The sequence below is a fragment of the Nansenia antarctica genome, assembly GCF_963989245.1.
Source record: "Nansenia antarctica genome assembly, chromosome: 1".
Taxonomy (NCBI): domain Eukaryota; kingdom Metazoa; phylum Chordata; class Actinopteri; order Argentiniformes; family Microstomatidae; genus Nansenia; species Nansenia antarctica.
Window position 1 is genome coordinate 52,932,532 of NC_137674.1, and position 13,410 is coordinate 52,945,941.

The window sequence follows — 13,410 nt, forward strand, 5'->3', positions numbered from 1 at the left end:
AATACGTTGAATATGGGAGCAAAAACCTTTTGAAAGAGATCACTTATGCACTGTTATGGTATGTGTACAACAGGTATCTTTGAGTACAAAAAAAATGTTTATGTACAAAAATATACATCAAAGGATCGGTTGAGACTTTCCCAGATTCTGACACTCGTTTTTTGTTTTGTTTTTTTAGGGTTAGGGTTAGGGTCGGTCGGTTGGGGGTCAAGTCTCAGTAGACGCCGGGGAAGATGCGGTAGCGGACTTCCCGGCAGTAGTCTTCCCACGCCGAGCCGTACTTCCTCCGACACTGGCTCTCGTCCCGCACCTCGCGGTGGATCAGCAGACACGTGAAGTAGATAACATAAAAGTAGGGCAGGATGTGGGAGAAACCTGACAGAGAGGGCAAGGGAGGGAGGGGGAGAGAGAGGGAGGGAGCGGTAGAGAGAGGGGGAGGGAGGGAGGGGTAGAGAGAAGGAGAGGGAGGGAAAGAGAGAAAGAGAGGGAGGGAGGGGGAGAGGGAGGGGTAGAGAAAGACAAAGAGAGAGAGAAGGAGAGAGGGAGGGAGAGCAAGATAGAGAGGGAGGGAGGGAGGGGGAGAGGGAGGGTAGAGAGAGGGGGGAGAGAGACGGAGAGAGAGTGGGAGAAAGAGGGAGAGAAGAGTTAGTCACTACGTAATACAGCTACCAGAACGAGTCTAGACCACCGAAGGCAAGGTGAGGGAGCATCCTACAGGAAGAGGAGGAGTTACGTTACACTAGAGTTTGTCACAGCCTCGACACTGTACACCAGGGAGTGGAGGTAGAAAGGTGGAGGTAGAAATCGGAGGACGGGCTCCTTGTAATGCATGGAACGGAATCAGAAACAGAATCAAGCATGTGTTTGATACCATTCTTTATTCCATTCCATGCTTTGCAATGACGATACGATTCCTGATCCCATTCCACTAATTACAATGAGCGCGTCCTCCGATTTCACCCTCCACCGGCCTCCCCTGGTGCCGACAAAGGCATGCTGTAAGAACTGGCAACATGGTGGACGATACAAAAACACCTGTCAGGCCAAGTTTACACCGCGAGCGTCAACCTCAGCAGTGCGTGTGCGTGGCGGAACTGCTGCGGCTCTCACTGTTGCAGCTTCCCTACTGGCAGCGTGTCTTCTGCGGCTATAACCTGCGGAGCTGCTGCTGCCAGGTTGCTGCGGCACACGGAAAACAATAGGCGAGAGTCCGAGAGACACGGGGCTGTGTGGCTGCTCTAACCCGTTGACATGGCCGCTGAAATGAAACGCACGCACGCTGCTGAGGTTGACGCTTGCGGATTCTTAATAGGACTGGTTGTTAAAATCCCTAAATATTCAGCACAACAATTGAGTGGAGTTGGAGATGTCCTCTTGGGTGGAGTGGAATTTGGCAATGATCACCTGGTGCCACCAGTACGACACATCTTCAGTTGTGGTCCCCGACCTCATTGGGTGTTTCGGCCAGTTATCACAAGACACCCTCTGCCGAGGTTGGCCCACCACAGGCTGATCAGGCCTGGGTGTGTGTCGCACGGTGGCACCACGTGGTCATTTGGGAGCCCATGTTGGGTCCCTATGTTTCAGCCACAGCCAGTGACTGCTCCGTTCTGCTGCAGTGGACAGTTCTCTGATTGCCTTCCGTTGGGCCTGTCCTCTGATCCCTACTGCCCTCAGGAGCCTTGTGGTGGAGCTGGCTACAAAGCCTCTGCAGCCCACCTCCACTGGCCAAACCTTCACGTTCCAGCCCCGCCCCTCTGCTTCGACTGCTAAGTTGGCATACCGCAGCCTCTTCCGTTCGAATGCCTCATCGATGGCCTCCTCCCATGGGACCGTCAGTTCTACGATGAAGACACGCCGGCAGGACTTGGACCAGAGGACTAGGTCTGGGCGCAGGTTGGTCGCTGCAATTTCGGGTGGGAAGGTGAGCCTCTGGCTGAGGTCTACCCGCATTTCCCAATCCCGGGCTGCGTTCAGTGGGCCTGAGTCTGGAGGTGATGGCTTGGTCCGCTGTTTCTCCCCTTCCCGGATGAAGGTTGTTTTCTGTGGAAAGGTAGTCTGGGCATTTAGAGGCATGGCGTTGGTGGTTACCCTCTTGTGCTCAAGTTCGGCAGCCAAGCACTTTAGCACTTGGTTGTGGCGCCAGGTGTATCTTCCTTGAGTTAGACTGGTCTTGCAACCCACCAAGATGTGTTTGAGGGTTGCTGGGGCTGCACACTGGAGACAGGCTGGGTCCTCTCCATACCAGAGATGTAGGTTGGTAGGAGAGGGCAGGACATCATATGTGGCTCTGATGATGAAACTTAGCCTATTAGACTCCATGCTCCACAGCTCGTTCCACGTGATTTTCCTCCTCTCCACGCTCTCCCACTTCATCCAGCGGCCTTGCTGGGCTTGGGAGACTGCCTTGGCGCACCTGGCTGCTTCCTCCTGGTGGCGCACCTCCTCAACCACCATCTTCCGCCGTTCGGTTGGAGTAGCCTTTTGCCATGTGGGTGTTGTTGTTTCCAAGCCAAGGCCCCCTCTGCCATGTTGGACATGCCCCACTATATCCCGGTGCCTGAGGGCGGTCTTTGCCACCGCAACTGCTGCAGATGGCTTCCATTTCCTCCCCGTTGCTAGGATTGGAGCAGCACCTCTGACGAATGGATCCCGGGATTCTGTGAGAGTCATTTCCAGCCTTGATTTGGCACATTTGTACTCCTCCACCAGGCTTGAGATTGGTAGGGAGAGGGCTCCGTTGCCATACAGGCCTATGCTGCTAAGGCCTCTCGGCAGTCCAAGCCACTTCCTCACTTGTGCATTCACCAGTCTCTCCAGCCGGTTGGCATGGGATAGTGTGACCTCGTAGATGGAAATTGGCCACATGAGACGGGGCAGCAGTCCAAACTGAAAGCACCACAGTTTCAGCTTCCCAGGGAGAGCAGTGTTGTTGATCTGCTTGAGGCCACTGATTGTATCCTGCTTGAGTTGTTCCACCTGCTTCGAGTCTTTGAGTTCTGCGCTATACCAGCGGCCAAGGCTTTTGATGGGCTTCTCCAGAACTGTTGGTATTGGCTCGTTGTTTACGTGGAACCTCTCATTGGCGAGCTTGCCTTTGACAATGGAGATACTGCGGGACTTACTGGGTTTAATCTCCATTCGTGCCCATTTGATGTTTCCCTGGAGTTTATCCAGCAGGCGTTTGGTGCATGCGTTTGTTGTTGTTATTATCGTCATGTCATCCATGTACGCCCTGATTGGTGGAAGACGCAGCCCGCTTTTCAGCCGTTCCCCTCCAACAACCCATCGGGATGCTCGAATAATGAGCTCCATTGCCATGGTAAAAGCCAGTGGAGAGATGGTGCAGCCCGCCATTATGCCTATCTCGAGGTGCTGCCAAGCAGTTGTACTGGCTTGTGCTGTAACACAGAACTGGAGGTCCTGGAAGTAGGCTTTGACCAGCCTTGTGATGCCCTCTGGGACTTGGAAGAAGTTGAACGCTGTCCACAAAATCTCATGAGGCACTGACCCGAAGGCATTGGCAAGATCTAAGAAAACCACATGCAGGTCTTTCTTCTCCTTCTTGGCCGTTTGTATCTGGTGCCAGATGACATTTGTGTGTTCCAGGCATCCTGAGAATCCACTTATCCCTGCCTTCTGCACTGAGGTGTCCCTTAGGATACAAGGGAATTCACGGAACGGGTAATAACTGGAACTCTAACAAACACATCTAAAGGAATGTGGTGGTCGCCACGACGACAACCGTGTGACACCATTGGACGGGGACTCACCACAGGGGAGGGACCAGGCCAGGGCCATGATGATGTCACCCAGGTAGTTGGGGTGACGCACGACACCCCACAGACCAGACACCAGGAGACTCTTCCCTGTTGCCGTGGGGATGGTCTTCAAATCTGGGGGGGGGGGGACAGGGAAGGACACACACACACACACATATATACACACACACACACACACACACACACAAACACACGGCTAACCATCAACACACTGTTCAATTGAACATGTCCATGAACATGGCCCTTAAGCCCTTAAAGCGTGGCCTAAGCCTAATCCTAACACTGTATCAACACAGCTGTGGTGGACAGGTTGAGAAACTAGACATGAACTATTCAACATGAACATAGAACCACAAGACAGCTGTTTCAGAAAGTGCTGGGACTTACGGGATAGTTTGGGGTCGGAAGGATTTCTCCTGAAGGCGTTTTTCTGGGAGTTTGCTTTCCGGAAGATGCAGTATCCAAGAGCTGGGGGGGGGAAAAAGAATAGACAAAAAAGCATGAACACAAATCTTTGTCATATCCAGTCAACTCACACACACAACATATCACTGATGTACAGTATGTATGACTGCCTTGTAACAGGCAGAAGGGGCGGTTTACACAACCTGGATTAAGGACACAGATGCTTTTTTGTCCAGGATTTTGATTTAATTATTAAACCAAACCAACCCTAATAAGTGACATTGACCTGATGGTTCCAGAGACAGCTTGCAGTGTTGTGTGTTATATTGACTGACCATTGACAGTGATGATGCCAGAAATCAAGGACAGGGACAGCTCTCACTGTGTGTGTGTGTGTGTGTGTGTGTGTGTGTGTGTGTGTGTGTGTGTGTGTGTGTGTTCCGATGCCTCACCATTAACAGCGATGATGGCAGCGATCCAGGGCGGGGACAGGGGGTTGGGGTGGCTGACCAGGTAGAAGGCCTGCAGGCTGTAGGTGAAGGGCACCCACACCAGGTCTCCAAACGCCAGCATGAAGCCAAACCCGTCGTGGACGATGTCCATGGTGGTCAGGATGGCCTCCTGGGAAAAACAAACAACAACAACAACAAATATAAACAACAACAACAACCGTCAGATGACATCATGATCATCAATGGCATGAAGGGGCAGAGAGATGAGAAACAGAGAGAGAACTAACTCATTTTAAAGTATGTTTCTTAAAAGGATATTCACCACATATATTATGTGATAAGATAGGGAGGCTAGACAAAAGGGAGGTGATCCTCTGTCGCTTGGGTTGTGGGGTCAATTCCCGCTGGGACCATAGATACTGAAAAATTGATGCACTCGCTGCAATGCAAGTCTCCTTGGAACATCAGCTAAATGGCATACATCAGTCTATTTAGTCTATTTATATATATAGGATATATCAACTCTAATAATAAAAAAATATATGTTTCATATCCAGTTCCAAAACCTGTTTACATACATATATTCTATGAAGTGAATGGGGACATGGAGGAGACAAAATGGATGGTGTGTGTGTGTGTCACCTCGTTCCAGAGGGCGTCGAGGACGTAGAGGAGCTGGAAACAGTTGACCAGGATCATGGCAGGGGAGGGCGCCTCCAAACCCTGCTTCTGCATCTCTGCCAGAGCCATCGCAAAGTTGATCACAACCTGTACACACACACACACACACACACACACACACACACACACAGACACACACACACACACACACACACACACACACACACACAGGCACACCTAGGTTAATCACCTATCCTTTAACAGCCAGACTCGTACAAACCATGAATAATTAATTAGATTACACACACACACACACACACACACAGGTTAATCACCTCTATTCGTTTGAATACAAACCATGAATAATTATGTATAGTTCCATGGTAGTGATTGGATTCAACCACCAGAGGGTGCTATGTTGGCATGTAATGACAGAAGAAGAAGAAGAAAAAGAAGAAGAAGGATGTGCATCAGTGCATAGACAACACTTACCCAACCAATCAGACCTGGCCGCAGCTCACAGAAGTATTTGAGGTCGAAGCTCTTGATGCGGGGGTTGAGTTCATGACCGATGAAGAAGTCATAGAGGACGTTACCTGTGGAGGTGAGAGAGAGAGGGAACAGTCTGTTACACATCCTCTTGATTGTAGTGCTGGCATATAGTCGCCAGTGGCGGCTGGTGATAAACATTTTGGGTGGGGCACAGGTTATGGGGGCATGCTCCACGGGGAAGAATATCAACTTTAAAATCTGGATTTACAGTCGATTTTAGCATGATTTTAGCATATATATAACTTAATAATTTTTATATATAACTTATTAAAGGGCAAACTGCAAACACAACAAAAATATAATGCACAACTGACAAATCAACTGGAATAGTCTTTGTTAGCAGAGTAGACCTAATGTTAACAGAATGGACTTATAAGGTAAGGTGAATAATTCTAGCAGTACTGTCCAGACAGTTGTCTTGTTTAGCCATTCAACTAGGCATTATTTATTCAATGGAGAAAGACATGGAACACAATGCAATTGTGATAATAAATGTGTTCTTTGTTACTTCTTTAATTAAATTAAAGTGTACCTTTCTATTATCATACAATATTTCCTTGAACATGTAAAATCTATAATCATACAGTTGTCTCTGTCATACTGAACTGTTTGTTATCATCCTGAACTATCTCTGTTGCTCACCTCACCTCAGTTCTGTCTCTATTGCTCTCCTCTCCTGTTGTCTGTCTCTCTGTTGCTGTCCTGTTGTCTGTCTCCCTGTTGCTGTCCTGTTGTCTGTCTCTCTGTTGCCTGTCTCTCTGTTGCTGTCCTGTTGTCTGTCTCTCTGTTGTTAAGTCGCGACGTGTTTCCGGGTCCAAAGTTGGCTGAGGCGCTCTCTTCGAAATGCCTCAATAATAATAATAATTAATTATATTTATATAGCGCTTTTCCGAGGCTCAAATACCCTGACAATATGGGGAAAACCGCAAAGTGCTGTGTCCCTTGTTGTATGAATAGATCCGAGTTTAAAAAACGATTAAACTGTCATTCTACCGCTGTAGTACACTGGTATTCTGGTGCGGAGAATTTCTGGTTTGGAACCGGAAATTGCAAAACGTCACGTTTGACGTCAGACTTAACCACAAATTTTTTTGGACTACCCCTAGTGGTAGTGGCCCTAGGCTGCAGCCTAGGTAAGCCTATAATCTGCGCATGCTCGGGGCGCATTTTTTGCGCCCCGACCGAGAAATAGGAGACAGCCAATTGGAGTGCTGCTACAGCTCACGTGTAAGCCAAAAGTATTTGGCCTGCCATAGCCTGCCATTGGGCCGGCGCCCCGACTCCTCCCCTATGTATTTTCACAGTGAATTTTACACACACACAGATAAAATGTTTATTGTATTGGAGGATTTTTAATGAATGCTGATTGGCGCCGACAGAATATCAGCCGCATTTTATGAATAAACAATGTTTATTTTTTAAATCTTTTACAAGAAGTGGGGCTGCGTTGGAAGGTGGGGGCGGCGCCCTAGCGCCATCTATTGGCCAGCCGCCACTGATAGTCGCCACACACACACACACGATATGCAAGTAACACAAACATTCATCCAGGCGCGCACACACACACACACACACACACACAGATACATACACAGACACACAGACACACACAGACACACACAGACACACACACACACACACACACACACCCTCCCGTCTCACCAGAGTTCCCCCCGGGGGCCAGCTGGTGGGGGGCGGCCCAGCAGGAGCGTGCGTACAGGTAGACGCTGAGCAGCACAGAGAACGCCATGGCCGATGCCGCCAGCTGGAGGAAGTGGCTGTGGATGTAGGTGAGGTCCACTTCCTGGTGCACGGCTCCACCCACCGCAATCGCACTCAGGACAAACGCATAGAAGCCTAGAGGAGGGAGGGAGGGAGGGAGGGGGAGAGAGAGAGAGAGAGAGATAGAGAGAGAGAGGACAGAGAGAGAAGGATAACGTTTAACTGCCAGAGAATTTCAGAACATTCACCACCTAGAGTGCCAAGTGTTTTATGCGGTGTTTACCTAGCAACAACAATTGGGATTGGCTACAACAATTAAGCATTTTTGGTGAATAAAGGTTGCGTTCATAAATTCGCTCTGAGAGATAAAGGGACCAAGTCATTTGACTGGACAAGAGGCATTCCATGAGTGCTGATCAGATTTCCTGAGCGAATTTACGAACGCAGCCAAAGTCACCCTCGGCATTCTAGAATGTTGACCATTTGGGTTTTAATTTATTCACCGCCCGGCACTATATGAGGGAAGTCATTCAGTAGACCCTCTCGTCCAGACCAACTCACAACAAGTGTATTCATCTGAAGTGAAACAGGACATGCAGTTCAGTGGAGTTCGTTAACAGAAATAAAGTCTGTCCCTGTCCTCAACACCAAGTACTCATTTCTATTTTTATTTATTTTTTAATTTTAAACATCACATTTACATTTTTGGCATTTAGCAGACGCCTTTATCCAAAGCGACTTACAACAACTACTTTTGTCGAAGTAAGGGAATCATCTATCCAGCAGTCATCATAAGAAAAAATAATCTATGCTAGGGCCAGGGGCCAGTGGCAGTCACAATGCTAGAAGAAGGAAGAATTAAGATTTGTATTTACAGTAGAGAAACTGTTTTTTGTTGTTTTTTTCTTCCAAATACTTTACAAGTTGGACTACTGGGCGGCCCCTCTTCAGTCAACAGGACAGTAACATTGTAATGGAAGCCATGTCCAGCCTGACCCTCACACCTGTACAGTATGTGTACTACAGCCAAGTCCTACGACTAGCATTGTCACGCTAGTGGAAAGCAACACGACCATGTGACGCGGCCCTGCCCAAGGACTCACCATTGATCCTGTACTTCAGCCTGTCCCCAGTCTTCAGGGGCAGTCCTTCCACAACCTGGGGACCAAACAGACACGTAATATATAAACAAATAAATATATATATATATATATTTAATTAGTTGACACTTTTATCCAAAGCAACTTACATTGGGGATAGTGGTGGCCTAGGGGATAGCGAGTTGGATAAGTGCATTTTTCATATCCCACCTGGGGAACACCACCACTAGTGTGCCCTTGAGTAAGGCACTTAGCCCTAAGTAACTCTAGGGTGACCGTCCCTGTAATCTGTCATTGTGACTGCATACATTTTTCAGTATATATGATTGAACCCACAATCTAAGCGTTGTTAGCGCCATGCTCTATCAACTGAGCCACAGAGGACCATGTGTGACCTTATGACCTTTCATCGGAGGAGAGACTGTTGGGTGAATCAGGGACATACAAGGCCCTTTCTCAACAGTTAGAAACTCCATAACTCTCGTCCTCCATCCTCCTCTCGCGTCCTTCTCAAAAAAACATTGGCGGAGAAGATCTCCCCGTTCTCTCCTCTAATGGGTTTTTGAGTGGAGGATGAGTGGAGAACAGGGGCCAGTTGCATAAACATAGATTAACACTGGTCTAAGCCTTAGACTAGTTTTATATTCTCAGGTTAGACCAGTCTAATTAAGGCTACCTGTTGCATAACAATTAAGATTGACTTATTTTGAGGTTAGAAAGTTAGCCACCTTCCCCCCCTTGGCTTAGCTTGACTTAAGAGCTGTGTTGCTATGGGAACGAGTCAGCCTTAAGTGTCAGTTGGAAAAGCGCTTTAATGCAAAACTACTGCATTCATTCAATGATTTAGCTATGATTAACATTACTCGTAGCTGGCAAGCCCATGGTTTATGGTGCAGTTTGGTTTTGTTTGTCAAGTAGCTAGCTAGCCACATAGTTCAAGCTATGTCTTCAGTTATGGGGCTAGTAGCTAGCTAACACTGTAACTCCAGCACGGTAAACTACTTCACTGGTTAAAACGGCTAAGTAGTATACTTTTCTCCACATTATATTCCTCCAATAAGTTTTCAGTAGAAGAAAAGGGAGTTGATCTCTCATTTATGCAACAGGAACATTAGTCTATATAGAGATCTCAGGCTAAGACTGGGTCTATCTTTATGCAACCCGCCCCAGGAGAGGACAAGAGGAGCCCAGTTTAACGACAGAGAAAGGGTCAGTGATCGTGAATACAATACACAGTGGGGGGAAAACATTTTTAATTAAACATATTTCCATTGCAGCTTTTCACATTAAATTTAGACCAGACATTGGCCAGACATAGATCAGACATTTTAAAACTACACAGCTAAAACAAATTGAAAATGTTTGCTATGTGCATGGAAAGATGTTGAAGAGCTGCAATGGAAATTTGTTGAATTTCTTATTTTTTTTAATACTTATTTCCCCCACTGTATGTGCCTGTTCTCTTCTGGTACAGGGTTAGGCATTTTCCACTTTCCTCTCACACTAAAAATATTATAATACTCCCTCTCAGACCCTGGGAACGTACACTCACTGTACACTTTATTAGGAACGCTATACTAATACTGGGTAGGGCCTCCCTTTATTAGGAACACTATACTAATACTGGGTAGGGCCTCCCTTTATTAGGAACACTATACTAATACTGGGTAGGGCCTCCCTTTATTAGGAACACTATACTAATACTGGGTAGGGCTTCCCTTTATTAGGAACACTATACTAATACCTGGTAGGGCTTCCCTTTATTAGGAACACTATACTAATACCTGGTAGGGCTTCCCTTTATTAGGAACACTATACTAATACTGGGTAGAGACTCCTTTGCTCTCAAAACAGCCTCACATGTTGGAAACATTCCTTTGAGATTCAGGTCCATTGCATCAGTGCATCAGGTGCACTTTCAAGCTGTGAATCTCTCGTTCTACCACGCCCCAAAGGTGTTCTATTGTATTCAGATCCGGTGACGAGGAAGGTCACTGAAGAACACTGAACTCTTTGTCATGTTCATGAAACCAGTTTGAGACGACTTTGTGACATGGTGCATTATCATGCTGGAAGTAGCCATTAGAAGATGGGTACATTGTGGCCATGAAGGGATGCACATGGTCAGTAACAATACTCAAATAGGCTGTACCATTCAAGAGATGATTGGTTGGTATTAACGGGTCCAAAGTGTGCCAAGAAAACATTCCCCACACCATTACACCACCTGAATGAATGAGATGGTGTACAGGTGTTCCTAATAAAGTGTTCGGTGAGTGTATGTTTCCACTGTAAAGATCTCAACACACACACACAGACACACAGACACACACACACACACACACACAAACACACACACAGGGATTAAAGCAAAAAAAAATCTCCTGACTGAAAACAAAGTTCAGGCCAAATCGGGGCCGGTGGCTTTCCGTGCGCAAAGCGCGCGTGCGATTTTCCGTTCTACGTTCTAATGCTTTGACTTTTCTTTCGAAAAATGTGAATACATTTCCGCGTTGTCGAAAATCAACGACACATCGCTAGTCAACTAACACGGCTTGTTTTGTGAGCCTGCTAACAATGTAAAGTAGTGTTCTAGTTAACTAGGTAGCAGTCCAATCCATTTCGCTGCAGTATTTTGGCTTGACTAGCGAGTTTGTGTTGTGATTCTCAACAACGTTGAAACGTAGTTTCACCCTTTTCCATAGTTTTGAATAATAAATGTGTGGACTGACGATGTAGCGCAGCCTAACGTATTCAAATAATTATTTAACAAAGTTTTATTCTGATAATTATTCCCCCTCCTCCCAGACTTACAAGGTCACACTATTATTGGATTGGTTGTTTGCGTGCCGGGTGAAGTTAGCTAAACATTTAACCTTCTAGCTAGCAAGAGAAACATAATGTCACTCTCCAAAGGTCTAAAGAGGAAAGTTGACTGTGAAAACAGGGCATTTAAAGAGGAATGGACAGCGAACTATGCGTTCATCCTACCTGGTTTCATCAATGCAAAGCTGTTGTGAGACTCACATTTTACGTGCTCACAATGTTCCCTTTCTATACATGCGAGTCGTCCTTTTCGTCAATGAATGTGATAAAGACGCACTAGACTAGAGGAATCAATTGGTGCATAAAAACCTTGAGAACTGCCGGATTAAAGTGACGTCCATAATAATAATAAATCATAATAATACATTAGTTTTATAGCGCTTTTCTAGACACTCAAAGACGTCCATATCACCAGATAGCCAACAAATAGTGACCGATGGGAGATGCCAGTTTTCTCGTTAAGTGAGATTTAAATAGCCTAATATTATTTTTTCTATTGGCTCATTGTAATTATTAGTAATTATTATCCCTAGTAATGTAGCGTGTTTGCTCTGTCATTAAATGTTTTTCAGGAGCATATAGGCTAAGCGGATTCAGCTTTTTTTTTTTTTTTGCGACGATTTTGTTGTCAATGTTTTTCATAAAATTAAACTGCATTTGCTTTGTTACTGTTCACATGTGTGGTGCAGTCACATTCACATAGCCTATAAGTAAACATTAAGTTTGAATGATTTACTGAGCTGGCGTTACTTTTTTCAAACCACACACCGCATGTCGGCTATTTCAGCACCACGCGCCATGTCCACCTACTTATCACTATGAGGGGTTCAGCGTCAGTGCACCCCACTCTGTTACTGTCGCATAGTTGTAGCCAATAAAGGCCTATATGTAGGCTATATAGGCTATTATATATAATTTATATACCTAATACCTAGGGGTGTAAATCACCAGCTTCATCACGATACGATATTATATCGATTTGTTTGTATGACGATACAATGTTTGACGATTTCACAATGTCAGTCACGATACGATTTAGATTCGATTCGATTCAAGATCGATATGACGATATGATCGATATGACGCGATATCATATGCCAATCTAACACAATTATCAATTGTAATAAGTGGTAATTAACATACAGCTCATTAACATACACACACACACACACACACACACACACACAGGTTCAGAGAGACATCCAGTCACACACGCACACACACACACACACACACGTCCACACACGTGTCACACACGTCCAGCAGGTCTGATATTGGTCTGACTGGATTCGCTTCGAAGAGTAGATGTTAAAAAATATCTTTGGTGTCCAAAACGGTCAATGTATTCGCCCATTAGACTCCCGTTAGACGCACTCTCATTAGACGCACTCACACAAGCCGAACATTTTTCCGAAGATCACCGGAGATTGCCGAACGCGAGAGGAGGAGGAGCCGAGAAGTGGAACCGAGCCAGTAGACAGACACACACGGTGAATGCGAGTCACACATTGCGAACGCGAGTATGTTAACGTCCCTGGTTCAGAGAGATGTTCCAAAATATATATTAAAAGGGATAGACTTACTGTCTCTCATCAAAAATGAAAAACATTCGTATCTTTTTCAAGTCTCTTTCTCTCTGCGCGCATAAGATGACGATATAGATCGATATTTTTACATTGCGTCGATGTAATCAGATCGTTAGTCAATGAATCGATATATCGTTACACCCCTACTAATACCAACATCAAAATAGATTGTATGCCTCTACAAATCATATTACACCAGGTAAAATCCGTCACAACTTGGAATAAATCCGCCGCAACTTGGAATAAATTGACGGAAATCCGTCGTAGCGACGGAGAACTTTAATCCCTGCACACATACATAAACACACTCACGACAAATAGAAACACACACATACACACACTCACAGAAACACACACACACACA

General features: G+C 46.0%; 1 protein-coding gene across 1 annotated transcript in view; it reads right to left on the reverse strand.

Annotated features, from left to right (window-relative positions):
• Positions 1-214: 214 nt before the first annotated feature.
• The window catches only part of lbr (lamin B receptor), a gene marked incomplete at both ends in the record, with an annotated part of 19,266 nt that continues 6,070 nt past the window's right edge, over positions 215-13,410 (reverse strand). The window contains 8 exons of the mRNA XM_080524061.1: positions 215-375; positions 3,774-3,896; positions 4,170-4,250; positions 4,640-4,808; positions 5,282-5,407; positions 5,753-5,856; positions 7,475-7,669; positions 8,638-8,692. Of these exons, the coding sequence (XP_080380187.1) occupies positions 215-375; positions 3,774-3,896; positions 4,170-4,250; positions 4,640-4,808; positions 5,282-5,407; positions 5,753-5,856; positions 7,475-7,669; positions 8,638-8,692 (1,014 nt within the window). The remainder of the gene's footprint in view (positions 376-3,773; positions 3,897-4,169; positions 4,251-4,639; positions 4,809-5,281; positions 5,408-5,752; positions 5,857-7,474; positions 7,670-8,637; positions 8,693-13,410) is intronic.